General features: G+C 43.6%; 1 protein-coding gene across 21 annotated transcripts in view; it reads left to right on the plus strand.

Moving 5' to 3' along the window:
• BRSK2 (BR serine/threonine kinase 2) overlaps positions 1-18,117 on the plus strand; it is a 317,500-nt gene extending 299,383 nt beyond the window's left edge. For 8 of the 21 annotated variants that reach the window (XM_032984942.2, XM_032984956.2, XM_032984943.2 and 5 more), the window contains 3 exons: positions 4,994-5,041; positions 16,876-16,940; positions 17,672-18,117. In XM_032984942.2, the coding sequence (XP_032840833.2) occupies positions 4,994-5,041; positions 16,876-16,940; positions 17,672-18,001 (443 nt within the window). In that variant the 3' untranslated portion in view covers positions 18,002-18,117. Of the gene's footprint in view, positions 1-4,993; positions 5,042-16,875; positions 17,530-17,671 lie in introns of those variants that run through there. The other 13 variants (XM_032984952.2, XM_042784514.1, XM_032984962.2 and 10 more) reach the window with 8 other exon arrangements.
• The last annotated feature ends 1,485 nt before the right edge of the window (positions 18,118-19,602 follow it).

A 19,602-nucleotide genomic window follows, 5' to 3' on the forward strand; every position in this document is an offset into this window, starting at 1 on the left:
GAAGAGATCTCTCCATGAGGATTGCTAAACAGAGAAACCGCAGCAGGCTCGGGAAATCTCTGACCTGCAAGTGGTGAGAGTGAGGCAGCGTTAGGAGGAGGTGTTCTGTGTGCTTGGCCTGCTGTCCCACTCCTGCGTGTCTGTGTGTGCCTGCTGTTGGAGGCAGAGCGCTGGATGCTTTTGGCCTTCGGTCTGCACCAGAGTAGCTGTCCACGTGTTCTTCTTCCTGGTATCACAGAATCCGTTAAGCCCAGCGAGGCTGTGAAAGGACGGTCCCTTTTGGACCAAGAGTGAGTATCGCTGTCTGTGAGAGCAGCTGGCCTTGTCTCTCCTCCACGTATGGCTCCATCCAGGAGCTTTATACTCACAGTCTCTGCTTAGGTAATCCCTGGACAGGACTGCCCTTCGGTGGGATAAAAGGATCTCTCTTCATAGAGGAAAATATCTCAGATTTGTGCCTTTGTTTCAGCCCAATACTCTTTCCATTAAATCATAATCTGTTTTCCTCTAGTGCCTTTGCACAAAAGACTAATAGAAACAGCTGGTGAATAGGGACATGCAAAAGCCATCTGTGATCATTCACAGGGTATCAATTTTTATTTCCCTAATATTTTCTTGCCTCTTTGGGCTTTGGTTTTAAGTGTGAGGTGCTGCATATTCTTATTTTTTCCCATTTCCCCGTGTTCTGGGCAATCAGCAATACTGAAATAGCCTTCATAACTTCTTTGTGATAGGTTTTCTGTTTGTTAGATTTATTGGCTTCACATCAGATCTTAACCATTGGCATCTCAAAGTTCAGAGCATCTCAGCGTTACTGCTGAAAATGCCTTCCATCAGCATAAGCAAGTGTTTAGAGACCATATCCAGCTTCAAACTAGGGCAGTGCAAATTCTTGCTTATTGTGTGTATCTTCTGTATACGCACCCAAGCTCTCTTACTGTTCTGGTGTACGTCTCAAAAAGCAAGGCACGTTCATGTGACTCAAAAATCTTTGCTAGAGTATGGATTTGTGAATTCTGGGTGTTCATCTTTATGGCTCACAAGAGCTGTAGGTTGGCTAATTTGCTGGAAAAAAAAAAAAAAAACAAAAAAAAAAAACGAGTAAGAAACTTACAGTTTCCCAATGTGCGAAGGATTAAAACACCAAGACAGGAAAGGGAATAAGGAGCAAATGAAGTGCTTTGCAAGGTAAACTTCCAGCTAGAGACTCAAAACAGGGCTGTGTAAACACCAGCTTGGAATTGGACCACACGTCAGTTTTATCCGGGGATCATCCAGGTCCCAGGTTTATCCTGTTTCCTGCATTCCTGTGTGATCCTTTACATCTTGCCACTCTTGTAGTGTCTGGGACAATCACTTCATCTTGATATCATGGTTCCCACCTACAAATGTAATGTCTGGTTGGATTGGCAGAGCGCTGGTTTTTTGCTAAACAGCTTTAGTATTATTGCTAAACAGACTTCATTAAAATTAACTGAGTAGTCCTGAAATCAAGCGTGTAGAAAAAAGTCCAAGCTCTCCAGAGTTTTGATAGGAAAACAGTGAATTTCAAGTAAGCACCCAAACGCTGGGGAATTTGAATCTAGATGATGACTGCCTCGGACCAAAGGAACTGGTGGCTCCCTTGACATCATCTCCCTTAATGGGAACGTGTACTGGGGACTATGAGCATCTGGCAGGAGATGCTCAGTGCTTTCTGGCATCTAGCCCTGGATTTGGAGATCTCGGAGGAGCAGCTGTTTGGGTGAGATTTCCTGGGCTGGGACAAGTCTCAGTCTCAGAGATACCAGAAGCATCACAAACCAGGCAGCTTGATTGTAAAATTTACGTAGAATAGAAACACGGAAATTAAAGAAAACAGAAAATCGGGGAAGAAATTTCAGCAGAACACTAGCATTTTTTTAATGGATACAGAGCTTGTTTAGCCTTTTGAAAGAAGGTCATACTTTAACCAAAGCATTTGCCATCTGTTAATGAACTGAACTGGGTGTCATTTCTGAAAGAGTCTTGGTCAAATCCAAAGCGTGAGTGACTGCCAGCAATCTCTGTGAAATAAGGAATTGCCTTATCATCAGAAGAATTGAGATCTGACACCGCCACTATGCTTTAATTAAAAAATTAAACAGCACACATTAAAAATGCAGTTACATGACCCACCGACGCTTCTCAGGCAGCTAAAGGCCTTTGGACCCTGGCTTTATTCAGCTCACATAACACCTGGATCCCACAGTCACGGCATTATGGATTATTATCCAAGAGCAGAAGCTGGCTGCCAAGAATCTAAGGCTTTCTAATTAGAATGAAAATTCTACTTTAAAATGATGAAATATTTTATCATATAGAGTATTTACGAAAGCAGATGTTACAATATGATGGAAATGAAAGAAGTACTGAAGTAATTATTATACAGAGAAGCTGAAGGCATATTAACTCCGTTATTCTTTCAGGCAATGCGATACGAGCTACTGTTCCGGGTGTGCTCATGTTTGTTATGCCTTAGGAATGGGGGAAAAACAACCCGATCGTGTCTTGGAAAGACATGAATAATAAAAATAAATTCCTGTGCAGTTCCTGAGACTGGCCATGGCAAGATAGAGAATGCAAATTATAGTTGTGCCTAAAAGTTTTAAGAAAGAGAAATTAGAGGTTTTATTAGTATTTCTTTGATGTTTTTCCATGGTCTTATATTTCAAAAAAAGGATTGTATTTTTCCCTATCCATCAAAAACAATTCTATAACCTGCAAATGTAGTTTTTTAGGAACAAAATGGGGTACAGAGCCCAAGATGTTATGCTGACAAAAAGTGTATGTTACAGTCCGTTATTCCTGCTGTAGATCTGTCAGTTTGCATTCTAATCACATAGTTAATGTACATAGACCTGTTACACAGTTAGCTTGAAATGAAATACTAAAAAGAGCTATGCTGACTGCAGGTGACTTAGAAAAAAAGACAGTATTCCGAAATAATGACTTGAGGAGACATGATTATTTTTAATTTGTTAACAAGGAAGCAGAAATACCAATTTCAGGAGAACCTTAGTAAACCAGCCACAACGTTTACCTACTCTGACATTATGCAAATACTACCTTTTTTGTTTCCTGACTGCTAGTTACTGTGCAGCCAGTCAGTCTGGATACACTTAAAGGGAAAATTCCTGGTGGTAGAGGTGGGAGTCAGAAACAATCTTTCAGTCATATTGGAGTCTTTCCTTGCTCTTAGGTGTTCTTTCAGAGCAACAGTTCTGCTGATGATTGGGTGAATGCTCTGTAGCTCTACCACTATGGATCTGTATTACACTGCATTACAACAAGGGGTACTTGACGCGGAGGGGGCTGGACAGGAACCACTCACTAAAAGTCATGAGACAACAAACTTCTCCAAGTTGTTAAAGAAAAAAAGCTATACAAACTTGCGACTGTGACTTCTGGTCGTTGGCTCAATCAGCAGCTGTAGGCACTTTTTAGAGTTATTAAGCATCTTGGGGGAGAAATGTATTTTGGGAGCTTAACCTGCCTTTACTCGGTCAGACTAGCCTAAGAATTTCAAAGGCAGGTAAACTCTGGGCCTGTCTGACACCTCTGGTACCTTGTTCCAGTTCTTGAATCCTCTATTCTCCTTCACCTCCTTCCTTTTCCCCTTCTCTTTCTCTCAGCCTTGTGCCTTTCTGAGAAACCTTCCATGGGTATCATCTCCCACTGACCTCTGCCAGCCCACCTCTAACCTCAGGGATGGAGAGCATATAACTGGTATTAGATGCTTTGACCAGTGCCACTGGACCAAGCACCTGCTCTCCCCGCTCCATGCTTTCCCAGATGATCTGTGCAGCACAGGCCTGCCTGCATCAGAAAACATACGTATGGGTTCAGCTCACCTAGGCATATCCAGCACCCCTTCCGCCTTTTTTGAAATTACTTTTCTCAGTATTTAAGGAGAGGAATGCCGACAAATCGTCCTTCCCTCCCTCCTGCAGACTTTTCAGCAGACAGGGAGTAGTCAGAGCTTGCTAGCAGTGAGAAGCTTCCAGCATACGTGTGCGTATTTCCAAGCAGCCTATTTCTTGAATACGCAAGTGTTCGTTGAGAGGCCGGGCGAGAGGAGATCTGAGACTGAACTGAGTGCTTTAACTGTTAGCCACTTGCTCAACGGCGAGTGCTCCACTGGGCCCAGCGCTCGTGGACACAGTGATTTAGATCCCAAATGCAAGGGAATCCTGGCTGACAGCAGCAGATCTGCCTCGCCAGCACGTTCCACATGGAAGCGTCCAGCTGAGCTGGTCCTTTCTGCTGTAAAGCTGACACGCAGAGCTCCTTCTGCGTATCGCCCCTGAGTAAGGAGCACCCAGAGGCTGTGGCAATGGGAGCTGTACACAAAGTAATGTCTTAGGGCCATATTCTGCCACCCTTTCCAGAATTCTATTCCTTGCGAATAGTGATGTTGAAAGCAAGAGGAGTAAGAGGCTACACGTGGACGAGAGAGGCAGGGTTATGTTGAGAACTTGGACGTTACCCTTTGGGGTCTAAAAGACATTTCTGAGCTGTGTAAGTAGCCTTCTCATTCCGTGTCCAATAGCACAGTGCTGCATTTCCTCCCTCTCGCCAGGTTTTTGTTGTGCGTAGATCAGCTGGCTGGGCATTTCCTGGCTGTTGCAGGCTAACTTGCAAAGCTGGCCAGGTGACACAAAGTATTCAAGGCTTTTAGTTTGCTCAGGTGGTGGCAGAATATTTCCCACATCTCATAAATACCTGTAGCTGTGGTAAAGAGGTGGGTGAAAGCAGTGGGACCGAAGCAGTGTCCGCTCTCAGTCACAGGGCCAGCTTTGCACTGGCATACAGTGGGTGGCAGAATTTGGCCTGGGTTGTGTAAAGACCAAGATGTGTATATGTTTCCTGCTTCAGGTAATAATGTGCTAAGTTACTACTTTATGCACAGAGGTATGGAAACCTTTTTTTATGTTTTTCCCTCCCTCCCTCCTCTTTCCGCTCTATGATCCAGACACCACTAACTGTATGGAGTTGATGACTGGCAGACTTTCCAAATGTGGTAAGAACTTCCTTCCCTTCTGCCTTTTCTCCTTCCCCAGCCCCTGCTGAGCAACATAATAATGCGCCGTCCTGTCCCTTCACCCGTTCCCCTTCCCTATCCCTGCTCTCCCACGCTCTTCTCAAGACTACCCACCCCGTAACGGCCCACTATGTCTTTCACTTACCTGGTGGACACAAGCATATACCCCTTATTCTGTTCCTCCCCATCCATGCAGAGATGCACAGGCTCCCCCACAGCTTTCCCCTTCATAGCCCAAGTGTGTGGTGTTGCACTTGAGATTCCCTCCCTCACCGTAACCCAGGCCAGTGATTTTCTTTTTCTTTCCTGTTTTTTTTTTTCCTCTTTTGTTTACTTGCTGCCTTTGACTCATGATTCTTCAGTCCCTTTTCTGCAGTGAAGCTGAATGCTGCCCTGCTAGCTGCTGTCTCCATTGGTTTCCTGCTATTTATTGAGACAGGATTGCTGTTACTTAATTCCATTTTGCATCCACCCCCTTCCTCCCCAGATATACTTGGGGTAAGACCCTTTTAAATCTTCCATAAGGCACACTGCATATTATCTGTCAGACACTTAGCTAGTGTAAACTGTCAAAGTTCCAGTCTGGTCTTGGGGAAGGATGTTGTATGTTTAGCTGGAGGAGTAGTGAACCTACTGGAGATTCAGAATTCTGCTAGGCATGAGAAAAAAGAAGAGTTTCCTGCAAAACTTGCAGCTCAACTTGCTTGAGGTTCCATGAATTTTGGCTAACTTGTCCCTTGCCTTCCCTCCCCTCTATCCACACATGGATTGTATTCTTTCTTTCGTTATCTGTGCCCCTACTGACTCCTCCAAATACAACAGTGGAAATACCCAAATACTATAAGAGAGGGTTTTGTCTTACTACTTGTCCAGAAAGGTTCTGTACAAGAGAACTCTGATCTCTTTAGATTTCCATTCTGGTATCTAGGTTGAATTCCGAGATCTCTGTGAAAGGGCACACGAGCTGTTGGGGAAGTGAGCACTGAGCTGGTACCGCTCTCCAGCTGGTCCTGCGACTCCTGCGTCATCTCTTCGTAAACTGAGAGGAAGGTTGTTCTGGAGTTGTTGTGGAGTCTGTAACAACAAAGGAAAGTTGTCACGATGGAGACTATATTAGGTTTATGCACGGGTGACTGAGGCAGAATTTGGCCTGTTTCCTGTATTTCACATGATCTCTTTCCCTTAAGTTGCAGCTTTGCTGGTGAGAGTTTTTCCTTTGCTCTGAAAGGAGTTCATCTGACTTCTTATTTGAGTTTTTTGGGTTATACCATTTCTGATCTCCTCATGAAGACTCACTTAAGTTGTAGGCAGACCTCCAGATTCTTCTTGAAAGCATCAGGCAGCAAATCCCTCTTCTCCCTCAAGCCTTTGTTTCTTGCCTGGATCTGGCATTCACATCATATGAAAAATATTGAAATGCTGATTCTACTGATGGCTTGCAAATTAATTGAGCTACACAGATAACCAGCCAGTACTCTGCGTTCTCTGGGTAGAGAGCATTACTGCTCACTCCCAGTGCAGGCAGGCCCTCCAGCTGTCACAGTGTCAGCATCAATCCAAGAAGGGACAAAGAGGACAAGGTGAAGGCCAGCAGGGAGGCTATTTTCTGACAGCTACAGCACAGACAGAACACATACATACACCCAGGGAAGAGAAGGGATGGGTTATAGGGGTTTAATGGAGCTGCTTCCTTTAAATCACATATCTGTTGGTGTGCTCACGCACAGCATAAGCAGTGGTGACTGCGCCACGCTGAATTCCACCCTCCTATATGAGTGAAAAGCTATTTCGTGAGCAGGAGAGCTCACCCACTATTTAGACAGGGGAGTGGAAGGGAACGATGCCAGCATTTAGCCTGTTATTGGCAAAATTTCCTCTATGACTTTGAGGATGGGCAGCCCCCTGTGAAGTTGACACAGTGTTCATCTAGTAACAACAAATAGTGTAAGAAAAGCTATACTATGTGGTTTGTTGTTTTTTTTTTTTTTACCTCATCATTGCTCTATATTCTGAGAGTGAGCACAGGCAGTCATTAACACTGGAGCAGGAAGAGCTAATCGTGTGCGTTAATGCCTGGTTCGGCCATGTGAAAGCTCTGGTGGAAATGAGGAATATCTTTTCACCCGCTATAAACCAGTGAATGTTGTAATTAACAGCAAGGCAAATTTATTTAGTCCTTTAAATGTTATCTCGTCTTCTGCTAGCAGTGGTCATCAATCTGAGAAGTGATTTTGCGTATAGCCATTGGCATTGAAAAACAAGTTAATGTTGAACAGCAGAGGTATGTCACAGGATCTGCCAAGATCCAAATGACATAACAGCTGCTGTATCAACCCTACCTGTGCACACAAGAAAACTGCTGCCAGCTCTTAGTATTTCACAATAGAAGAAAATAATTTGGCTCATAATAAAGTTAAAATGCACGTTGGGGTGGAATATTTTGTTTCCACCCATTTCATCAGGGAAACGGGCATTTCTATTGTCGAAAATGTGTAACTGGTTTCCATGAAGTCTTTCCTGTCTGTTCATCAGATTAAATTTACCTTGTGAAAATCAAAACCTTTTCATTTAAAATGCAGTTGCAACCCAAAAATTGCCTATAGGAATGATACCTTCCAACTTAGCTGATCTATTTCTTGTGTGTATTCAGAGCCAAATCAGTTTAGTGGCAAATAAGCTTTACCACCCTATGTGCTGCCGTTAAGCCTTATAAAATCAACACAGCTGTAGAAGAACAAGCTGGATTCTGTTTCTTCTGAGGCAGGATAGAGAGAACTGTTTACTACCATCTAATCTGATATTTATGTCTACCTCACTGAAGAATAGGTTGTATAAATGGCAATGAGGTTCTAATAGGTTCTGCAGAGTGTTTACATTAAAAAAAAAAAAAAAATCAAGATAATAGACAAACTGTAGAGCCTTCCAACCTCAACTGCAAAGCTGGGAATTAGAAAGAAGTATCCTTGTAGGTTGAGCAGGTTGGATCTGGAGCCACTGACACACACCACACGGAAGCCCATGGTAGTCCTTGTTCAGAAAACAGTCTGTCTTTACAAACTTTAATGACCTTAAGTCCTTTAAATAGTGAGCTGAGAGTTCTTTGGGTGGTTGACTCAATCGTAAATCTAGTGTATAGCCTTTGATAGCTCCCCTTCCCAGCCATCCCCAGTTTTTTGGAGTCCTTAGTAAGTACGTTTCGCCAAGGTGCTGGCTGCTGGCAGAAAGCTCTGAAAAGCCTACCTTATTCTTGAATTTACCTTCTGAGAAACGCCAGGGAACCTGTAAACTTTCCAGTCTCCACACTGTAGCTGTCTGGGACTGAATTTTATTTCCAAGTAAGGCAATCTTCACTTGCAGTTTTTCATCCGTCATGACTCTCTGGAAAGTCTTCAGTTACATCAATGGCACTTCCATGGAACTGTGTGATGATAAGAGGAGGAAAAGCTTAGTACATATAACCAGTGCAGCTCCAGTCAAATCATGCTATCGTGTTAAACACTGCACAAACATGTGTTCCTGCACAGTCTTAGACCATAACCCTGTGACAACAGGCTGGCCAGAAGACTTCATGTTTCCTCTTAAATATCCTGTGCTGCTGCTGACAATTTGAAACATTGATTCCTGGCACCACAGTTAAACCAGAAGCTTGATGGATCCTTGCGTGTACCAGTAGCTGTCACCAGAACGATCTGATCAAAGCAGAAGCTCAGCAAATCTACTTGCCTTTCATATCTTTCCAATGTATTTCACTCAAATCTCTTGCTTCCAGTGTTTAGGACTTGACAGAGCTTCCTGTTCAGAGCCATCTGACCTTGTCCCCCATGGCCAGGCATCCTCTGTGCACACAGGGAATTGCACTGCAGTAAAGGCTTCTCTTCGTAGCTCCTTGCAGTCACAGTTTGATTCATACAGACGCCAGCCCATGTCAATAGCATCCCAAACTATGTGAGAAATTAGGAGACATTTTGTAGTTTAAAACTGGCTATATCACATTTGGGTTGCAATTGCAGCATGTAGCTTTGTGAGTGCTAATTTAGAGACTGTTGGTGTTACTAGCAGCAGCAAATGTCTGGATTTGCTGCTCTTGGAAGTGATCCTGATCCATATTGGCATTAATTAGAGTAATCCTGCTTCTCACAAAGTAGCTATTTGATGGAAGAGGAGGTTGGTGATTTGCATTCATAAAGTCGTAGCTGATGGCAGAAACACTGATGCTGAAACCTGCCGAAAAAAAACATATGCTGCCCTCCCAGCTGAAAGGTTCTTCTCACCACTGTTACACTGTGAGGTAGTCAGAACAATATTTTTTTTTATTAGCACTTCTGAAAAATGTGCTGGCTGCTGGTCTCTCTGAGCACGGCTGATTCTTCTGTCTAAATTGTGACCCAAATGAGAAGTAAAAGGAAGAAGACCCACCTGAAAGATCACATATTTATTCATAATGGGTGGATCACAATAAGTAAGAGAAGTCTGATTTTCTAAAGAGCTCAAGCCAGGATTCCCAGTTATCCTTGTCCATGCTACTAGAATCCTTTGCTGTCCAAATGGATGGCTGACTCCCCCCCACACTATAGTCATATCTCTTCATTCTAGTGTTGGGGGGGGGAGATACTTCTTTTCCAGTTCAGGGCTCATGTTTTTTGCACTGTAGAAGAAGGTAGCAACAAAAATGGCAACTTGGCACTAAGGATGAATCCAAATATATTGAACTATTTGGTACATGTCAGATCCTGTTTTGACAGCTATGGCTAGATTTTTACTGTCTTTTTTTTTTTTAATTTAAATTTTTTTAATTTAAAAATTAGTAGATTTTTACAAGATCTTTTCCTTTTTCTCTGTAATAATATCTAATGCAGAAACCACAAATCTCTCTCTCTTAATTAAGATCACAGTACTTTATTTATGGCAGGCAGTGCTTCAGGATACTCCATGTCAATATTTGCTTGCAGTACTAAGCTAAATTTGAGATGGCCCCCCAGAAGATTAAATCATATATTGAAGGGATTGATTTAGAGAAAGTGAGGAGGCAACTTTTCACCAGCATACACCGGTCATTTCTCTCCTCAGGAAAAGGTCAGAGAACTTAAAACCTCTAAGATCATACTTGAACATCTATCTGTCAGGAAAAGACAAAATCATATTATTAAGTGCCATGACATTTCTGACATGTATATAGACAAAAGATTGGAATGAAGCAGCAGAAGTCTCTAAGAGAATGGGTAGCAGCAATAGTATCATCTGCTGTGGCTTTACGAGTGGAGATCTCAGCTTCCCCTCCCAGCACGAGCTCGTGCAGGCAGATCTTTGTAAAACGATGGGCAGCTACAAGGAATTCTTGGGGTGAGTCCTTTATCAGCCAGTTTGCCAGAACAGCATGATTCCACAACAGGATCTCTTCAGCCCACCACTATCCTTGCCTGCTCTTTCAGTGCCACCAGCTGTCCAAACGAATGTATGATTCCCTCCTCTCCATCATCATTATCTCCTTTTTTGAATGTTATGTGATGGTGCTGGATTGACCAGAGCTATTCATCAGTAATGGACACCTTTGTTTTCTGATTAATTACTCATGCCTTAGCTCTGTAGAAGGTAGCAGCAAGGAAATATGCCTCATCTGTTTGGGTCTTTGCTGCCTGTGTTCATCATTCTCGAACTCATTACCCAGGAGCTACCTGTCTCGGTTATATTGTCTGCAACCGGAGCAGCTGAACTGGATCTCAGCTTCTCTGTGTGTGTAGGAGAGAGAAATGGCAGCGTGGCCATCTGGACGCCTCTGGCTAGTCAGAAATACTGGGCTGCCCTCCTGCAGAGGAGACGGGATGTTTTAGGGGAGTGAGAGCAAGGATGGGTTATAGAGCATTCAGGTGTCAGGTTGGTTGGTCAGCTCTGCGCAGGTGTGTAGCAACTGAAAGTTCCCACCTCCTGCCAGTAGCACGGGCACCTGTGCTAGCAGAGTGTGATAATCTGAGTAGTTCCTCCCTGCGGTCTGTTTCTGCAAATGCTGTTTTCAGTTGGCATTTTTACTGTCAAGAGTCTAAGGACTCTGGAAAATAATCCCTGTTGTTACCCTTGGAAGTCACCTTTCCCAGTTGCAATTCAGGTGTCCTGCTAAGAAACTGGAGTTGTTGTTCTGTGGACTGTCTGTCTCCATTTTCGAGTTCTAAACTGAAATGAAATCAAAACAATGGTCCCATCATGTAAATGGGGAAAGAAATAAATGGGAAAACTTGTTCCGGTCAATCTGTTGTGACAATTTATAAATCCAGTAAAAACCACGTCTGTGTCTCTTGAAATGTTTTCCTGGCTTCCTCTATTTTTAGAGAAGTACCTATCTTGGGATTTCTGCAGTTTCTTCAGCTCACTTCAGGTGGCCTAGGATGGGTTCATAGACTAGGAGGAAGTTCAACGTGATGGCCTCCAGCAAGACATTGCAGTGGCCTTTCTGTCACTCTTCTCCAGTCTAGAGGGAAGCCTCATACATCCAACCATTAAGGGAGCCAAAAATTCTTCCTGTAGCCTTCTTCAGTAGTTGGCAGGCTCATTGAGGCATCTGTCTGATTTGTATTTGTACGATGCCTAGGCTAGGGGCTCTTTAGTCTGGAGGAAGACCCCTACATGATAGTACAACTAAACAAAGAGGAGTAGGCCACTGTTATCTTCCTGTCATCCCTGTCACTGCATATACTCTTGGAGTGGGTTCTCAATTTTAAGTCTTCTGGTTTTGAAGGCAGAAGGGACTCTGCCAACAGAGACCAAGCAAACGGGCAAAAATGCCTAGTCTTAGGAAAGGGGGCTAGAACTCTGTCAGAGTAGCGAAATGGGCTCGAAAGGGACTGGATTATCACCTATCAAGAGTGTTTCGATGCTTTATGTGAGAGGAGTTGGATTTTTGTTACATGATTCACTGGAACCACAGATGCCATCGAAATACAGAGCAAGCTAGGGATGAGAAAGAGGAGGTAAAGAGAAAGGAATGAGTATAGGAAGAAAACCTCAGTAGCAGAGGCAGGCAGGCAGGATGTGAAAGTATCAAGGGAAGGAATATGGGAAGCCAGGTCGACAAAGGGTGTCTCTGTTTCCACTGGAGATGTATTTTTCACTTCCTTAGAAAACCTAAACTAAAAATGCAGAAACCCACAATTTCTCAGGCTATACAGAAAGGAAAGGCAGAGGATAATCCCATAGATGGCATGTTTGTTTTGTGCAACTTTGTGTTTGGCACCACAAGGAAAAACACATAGTCTTGAGAGAGATGGTTTCAGAGGAGAAGGAAGTGCCTCAGGGTTTGTTTCCATTAAGTCAGTGGGAATGTTGCTATATGCTTCAATGAAAAGAGGACTAAGTCCTTACCTGCCTGTCTTAAAATATTACAAAGCAGCAGGCTCTAGTCAGTGGCTGAAACCTCCGGGCTCGTACTGAAGCTGTTTGTTCACCAGCTCCAGTTATTTTCTGTGGAGGATGCTGAGAGTCTTTGCAAGGCCAGGGCAGAGTTTTTGCAAGGTCAGAGCAGGCTCTTTGCAAGGTGCATCCTTTCCTGGTGTCCCTTCTGGTGCCTGGAGTGAATCACCTCATTTTCTCTTTCCTCTCTTACCTGGGTGCTCCACTTCCACTTTGCTTCTCAAACCTGTGACACCACTGGGACTAGGTCATTGTCACACAGACTTACCAAGAACAGTCGATGAAACGCTGGGGACTGTGAGGGTTGATACAAGCCACCCGCCCATCTTCCTTTTACATTTTTGTGTCTGTCTCCAGCCCTGCTTCTTCCTTTCAGGGCCTGTTGTATTCAGATGCATTCACAGTACTGACTTCTTTCCATGATTTTTGGCCGTGGCAGTGCTGCACACAGGTGCCACAAACCAGTGCCCCCTCCATAAACGTGTTCCTCTAGCATCCCTTCAATACATGACCCTTTCATAAGCTTCAGATTTCAAACCCATTCCCCTTCCCCATCTTGCAGCATCCAGCTCCTTGGTCTAACTCAAAAATGCACATATCCATCTCCTCCTGATAGATGTAAACCTAATGCTCTGAACCCCCCCTCCTGCCTCTGATCCTTCTCACGGTTTCTCACCCTTGCTACCCTTCACGCCTTCTTTGCTCTGTGTTGATGGACATTTGCTCTCAAGGGGAAAGAAGACCTTAGTTACAGATGCATGAAATACCAGGGAAGTTTTGAAGAATCAGTGAGCCAAACCTTCATCCCTGTGCAGAGGAAATGGGATGTCATCTCACTTTCTGAAATAAGAGGGGTGGCCTTTTTGAGGCCCCCAGATGGACTTACAGGCGTAAGAGCCTATGACACATTTTGCACGGAATGCTAGGAGTGGAAGATTGCTGGAAAAGCTATTCTAATCCATCATCACCTTCATTTTCAAGTCTTGTTTTACTGGATGTATGAGCCAAAGGGATCTGAGAACAAAGAGGAGCAGCACCACGCACCATTTTCACGCTTCCAGCGTAGCTGACCCATGTTTACCTATCTCCAGAGCAAAACATGAGGACTCTTTGTCTATCCAAAGACCAATGTCGAGACCAGCCCAAGAGTGGGCGAACAAGCTGCCGTGTAGGCAGCATCAGTGCAGTGATTGTTTGTATTGCTTGGTGTAGGATCAGTTCTTTCTTGACTGCAGGAGAGGGGAGCGTTATTACCTAGTATTTAATTATGAGTCCAGATACTAGAAAAGGCAAAGGAAGGAAAGGGTTAGTGAAATGGCCTATTTTACTTTTCAGCAGCTCTCTTTAGACATCCCTAAGGATTTCTTACCTCCCATTAAAGTTTTACCTGAAAATGCTGATTGCAAGGAATCCACTAGTGGTACAGGCAAAGAAAAGCAGACTGTTAAATACTTCTGCTGCAGTAAATCTCCAGGCACTTGAAAGCCGGTAGGGCATGGGGAGGAGAAAGGGTGGATGAAACAGGGGCTGCATATTTTAATAGGATGATTAAAAATCCTGTGTCAGGACTCAGCAAATACAAGATGTGTAAATACAACTTTTTAAATGTTTTATTGCTCCATTCTTGCAAGTTGTACTTTTGTCTACTGTTCCTGTCTACATGAAAACAAAAAACTTTCCTGATTCCTGCAGAGCCCTGCTTAGTCTGCCCTCTTCTTTCCCTCTAAGCTTGTTGAATAAACTGCTCAGCTGAATAACTAGAGATATTCCCCTTCCCTTTTCTCCCAACCTAGCAGTCTTTCCCTCTCCAGCATTTTTTTCAGTGCTCTTTTTCATTCTCTCTGCTGATTCCATTTGCTTATGAAGATGAGGGGTCCAAAGCCACATAAGAACCAGATCTGCCCACATTCCTGCATTCAAGGCTGAGTGTTTGCTTTCTTTTTTTCTTTCTGTTCATTGAAAAAGAGTATCCACCTAAAAGAAGTAAAAATCAGTCTCAGCAGAGCATGTGACCACAAACCTACAACAGTTTTAGGGAGGCTTAGGGAAATCTCTGAAACAGAAGTCACAGATGTGGAGCAGATAGCCCCTTCCAAATCATTTGCCTGCGTGTGGAGTGAAGCAGGTGGAGCTTACGGAGCTCTGACCCCAAAATGACCAAGAGTTTGATAGCCCTTCTCTTCTTAGCCAGAAATTGAGATGCGTGCTTTGCCTGGCTGTTGGTTCGGGCCCATCACTAAGGTTTCGGTGCGTTAGGTGAATGATGCCCTTTCGGAAATGAACAGCCACTAGCTTGTGGCACTGGTGTAACTGAATGCACAGACAGAGCCCGGGCCAGCAGTAAGTCAACCGCAGCGCAGTGAGTAGAGAGAGACAAGGAATGAATTAGGTTAATAAGATTGAGATCTTCCGCTGTATAGGCCAGCCGTTTGATTTTTCTCAATGCCTGTTAACACGCAGAGGAAAGCAGCAGCTACCTGGCTAGCACGGGGCAGGAAAAAATAGAGTAACACATTCAGTTTCTCAGGGCACAAATGTTATGAATTTCCCCTTTCTTTGTGTAAGAGCAGTTGATGTCTGTCTAGCGTTTTCCATTAGAGAATAAGAAAGCACTCAGCTCCAAGTTACCGTGTGCAGGAGGTAACTGGTTTGCTTGTCTGTAGTGAAAGTGAAGGGAAGCACAGTGTCCCCAAGCCACCAGTGTCCACCAGCTGTGGATAAATGGCAATCTCTGCTGTGAAGAAACCCCTTTGCCCCCGACCGAATGTTCTCATCTCGGGGATGATGAAAGGTTCCACTGTTCACAGCACTCCACCGCGCTGGACGGCGGATACAAAGAGCCCGTTTCCTTCCAGGAACTGGAGGATGGAATTACTTAGGTGGGATATAAACGATTGGAAGTCGTTAGGACAGTGGAACCAACAGCCCCAATATTGAGAGAAGCATCGCAGGGTTTTAATGATCACGAACAGGCATCACCTCCACACCTTCAGTATCCATGTTCAGAGAATTTAGTGCGACCCTTTCTGTGTCTGTTCAAGATTAATCCCCCAGTCCAAGAAAATTAAGAGGGACTAGAAATGCCCTCGGAAAGGGCATTTCCAGCAGTGGCTGGTCCCTTTCCCTCGGTAGCACCCTGGAGCCGTTCCTCGGTAACGGCCTTCCACACGTCCTCTGCCGCAGGGCTGGAGGGCCAGCGTTGTGGAGGCTGTACCGCAGAGAGAACGTAAATTCAGGACAGTGAGGAAGTCGTTCTTGACCCTGGTAGGTCCCAGAAATAGATGCGTAACAGCCCGCTTCCACAATGCATTCAGCATCTTCATTTCCAGGTGCCTGATTGTGAGAAGGATCTGAAGGTGCTTTAGGACGGCACGTGCAGGTGGCAACACGCACGTCAGGCGTAGCTCGTGCTTCAGATGGCGTTTCCCTTGGAGCGCTGAGGTGCTTCGGGCTTAGTGACTGAAAGACAAGCAAGGAGGTACTCGGAAAGCAAGAAAAGGCGAGCAAAGGAAACCTAACGCCCGGTGTAGCCGGAGAGCTTAGCGAGGCTGCAAAACGTACAAATAGCCCGCGTTTGTAAGAGCAGCAGCGGGATGGGGTTTGCCTGTATCCAACATGACGTTCACTGGTGTTTCGGGGCCAAGTGAGTCCAAGTAGCAGACTGGGGAATTGCAGCCGGGCGGTGCTGTGCCTCCAGCTAGGTGAGGCGGCGGTGCTCCCCCCTCCTCAGGAGAAATGTAGGACCTTCCCCGAGGTGCTTTATGCCCCCAGCCTCTTGATTTCTGCAGGTGTCCCATCCTAAACACTCTTCCTCTTCCTGCTCATTGTCTTCATCCGCCACACACCCCCACGCACGTGGCTCTGGATCTCCTCATCATGTTCTTCTCGTTAAAAACCCCATTGTTCATTTGTTTGTTTGTTCTCTCTCTTTCTCTCCTCTTTTTCTCTCTCTTTCCCTCTCTTTTTTTTTTTTTTTCTTTTTCTTTCTTTCTTTCTTTCTTTCTTTCTTTCTTTCTTTCTTTCTTTCTTTCTTTCTTTCTTTCTTTCTTTCTTTCTTTCTTTCTTTCTTTCTTTCTTTCTTTCTTTCTTTCTTTCTTTCTTTCTTTCTTTCTTTCTTTCTTTCTTTCTTTCTTTCTTTCTTTCTTTCTTTCTTTCTCTCTTTCTCTCTTTCTCTCTTTCTCTCTTTCTCTCTTTCTCTCTTTCTCTCTTTCTCTCTTTCTCTCTTTCTCTCTCTCTTTCTCTCTTTCTCTCTTTCTTCCTTTCTCTTTCTTTTCTTGATTTCTTTCTTTCTCTCTCTTTCTTTCTCTCTTTCTTTCTCTCTTTCTTTCTCTCTTTCTTTCTCTCTTTCTCTTTCTTCCTCTTTATTTCTTTCTTTCTTTCTTTCTTTTTTTGTCTCCTCTGTTTTGTGTACCCAGGCAGCCCATTGAGTAACTTCTTTGACGTAATTAAACAACTTTTTTCAGACGAGAAGAACGGGCAGGTGAGCCATCCCCCCGGCACGCCAACCAAGCATAGCGCAAACAGCAAGCGGAGCGATTCCGGTTCTAATGACTATGGGTCTAGAGGAGACAATAAGTACCCTGCTGGCAAAGACAAGGCAAAGATGGTCTCATCAGTCGGCCTACAAGACCAACCTTAAATAAACACATAAAAAATTAAATAACTTAGAAAAAAAAAAAAACAAAAACAAAAACAAACAAACAAAACAAAACAAAACAAAAAAAAAAAGCAAGAAAGAATGAAAGAATATTCCTTAGCAAGCTAGCCTCTAAACTAGAAGGATGTATATACCTTGCCACAACAGTACAAAACTGTCTATAGACAAATTTTGTATGAAGGAATGACTGTATATATATACATATATATATTTATATATGATATATAATATATATCTCAGAAACAAACACAAAAACAAACGAATGAAAGAATGAAAAGAAAGAAAAGAAAAGGTAGCACAGATGACAAACCCAGTTCACCAGATCTTGGGTTGTGGTTTTTTCGATTGTTTTTTTCTTTTTTCCTCCCTTTTTTTGAATGTTTTGCTTTTTTTTCACCTTCCTGATTTTTGGGTTTTCTATTATTATTATTATTATTAATTATTATTATTATTATTACTACTACTTTTTTTTGGTTTCTTTTGTTTTGTTTCTTGTTCTGTTCATGCTCTCTCTGTGTTTCTGACGACACCACTTGTTTCCGCTCTGCTACCAGGAATTATCCCGAAAAGTTAACATGTCAGCCACGGCTTCACCTTCTGTGCTCTGCGGACACTTGTTGACGGAAGGCAACCGATGTAGACTGTCCAAGGACCAGTCCTGTTTGAGGTTCCCAGCCTCCCCTCTCCCTTCAGGAAGTGGGTTTCTCCCCCACTTCTCCCCAGACACCTCCCCAGTGCACGCCTCTTTTTTTCCTTTTTTCTTTTTTCTTTTTTTTTTCCTTCCCCCGCCCCCCCCTCCCCTCGCCCCCCCCCCCTCTCTTTTTCTTTTTTGGTGCTCCACAAGAGAGATCTGCTCAGTTATGGGATTGCAGAGTCTGGGCTGAAAGGAGGTTGCAGATTGTTGGAGTGAAACCTTTACCCTTGGCAACTTCTGTCCGCGCAGGTGAACTCAGCCCGGAGCGGGAGGGTGTGGGGAAGGGTGTAGGGGGAGCGCAGTGTTTCACGAATCCAGAGCGCGTTCTCATCAGAAACCAGCCAGGAGCAACTCAAAACTAAGCGTTGAACCAAGACGATATTGGGGAGCTTCATCACGGGATTTTCTTAACCTTCTTTTTTCTCCCCGCCACCTTTTCCTTTTCTTTTGCCCCCGTTTTTTATATATGCATGTATATATGTGAGTATGTATAAAATATACATACATACATACATACATACATATATAAAATAATTGGGGCTTTGTTGTTTTTTTTCTTGTTGTTTTTTATACTGTATCATTTTGCTTTTTGACCTGCTGGAAGGGGAAAGGAGTAAACTTAGGAGGGAGAGGGGGTTCAATGAACAAACACATACAAACAAAACATTAAAACTTAGGGAAAAGGCAACTCCTGGTAGCAAAGAAGAGGGACAAGACTCTGCCCAGGACTGTCTCTCCCGCCACCAGGCGCAGTTGCCGCCGCCGCTGCTGCTGCTGCTGCTGCTCCTTCGACACCTCCCTCCCCACCTCGCAGCGCCCTGCCGCTGCGCCGCCGCACCGGGACCTGCCGCGACCAGCTGGACCCTCCACACCCCCTGCATTTAGAGGCAATGGTTGTGTTGCTAGTGCTGCATTGATATCAGTATTTATTATTTCTTTTAAGTTACCAGTTTCATTTGTTGGCTTGGGTGGTTTTTTTCTAAGAAAACAACAAAAAAAAAAAAAAACACACAAAAAAAAAAAAAGAAAGGAAAAAAAAAAAAACAAACAAAAAAAAAGAAGACGAAGAGGAGGAAGAAAAGAGACTTCTCTTGGGTTTTATTTCCTGTGTGTGTGTGTGTGCAAATCACTGGCACTTAGTTCATCAGAGCAAGACAAGGTGGAGTCAGGGCAATGGGAGACTTAATCACAAAGCTACTGTAAACTTTAAAAATTACTGCAAGATATTTTTATAAAGTTTTTGTTTCGTTTTGTTTTGATTTGAAGGGGAGGAGGGTGGGGTTGGGTGGATGGGGACCTTTTTTTTTTTGTGTTTCAGTTATTAAGTCTTGGTTATTTATATATACATATATATATATTTAAAAAAAAATAAGCTGTTAGATATATCTTCTGTTTAATAACTGTGTAGAGGCAACATTGATTCTTATTTATTTTGGGGAGGAGGGGGAAAAAAGACACAGAAACCCTGTAAGTGTTCATCTTGTGACTTTGAGAAAGAAGAATCGCCGCCTTTTTTCCTCCTCCTCGAGAGTTATGTGACCAAGTGTAACTTATTCTGGCCCAAGCTCAAAGGTTAAACAAACAAAAAAAAAAAAAAGTGTGGTTTTACGCGTGGAAGACAAAACACAGTGAGAAGTACTTCTTGACTGAGATTTTAAGAATGTAGGCTTAGCATTAGTGTTCAGCTCTTTATGACCTTCGATTGCTGCTCGTTGGGTTCCTATGGGTGTATGTTGTATCGCAAGATTATTTTTTTTTAATGATACTGTTGGATGAGTTCTTTTTTGTTGT

The sequence above is a fragment of the Tyto alba genome, unplaced genomic scaffold (assembly GCF_018691265.1).
Source record: "Tyto alba isolate M040663 unplaced genomic scaffold, T.alba_DEE_v4.0 Super-Scaffold_8, whole genome shotgun sequence".
Taxonomy (NCBI): Eukaryota; Metazoa; Chordata; class Aves; order Strigiformes; family Tytonidae; genus Tyto; species Tyto alba.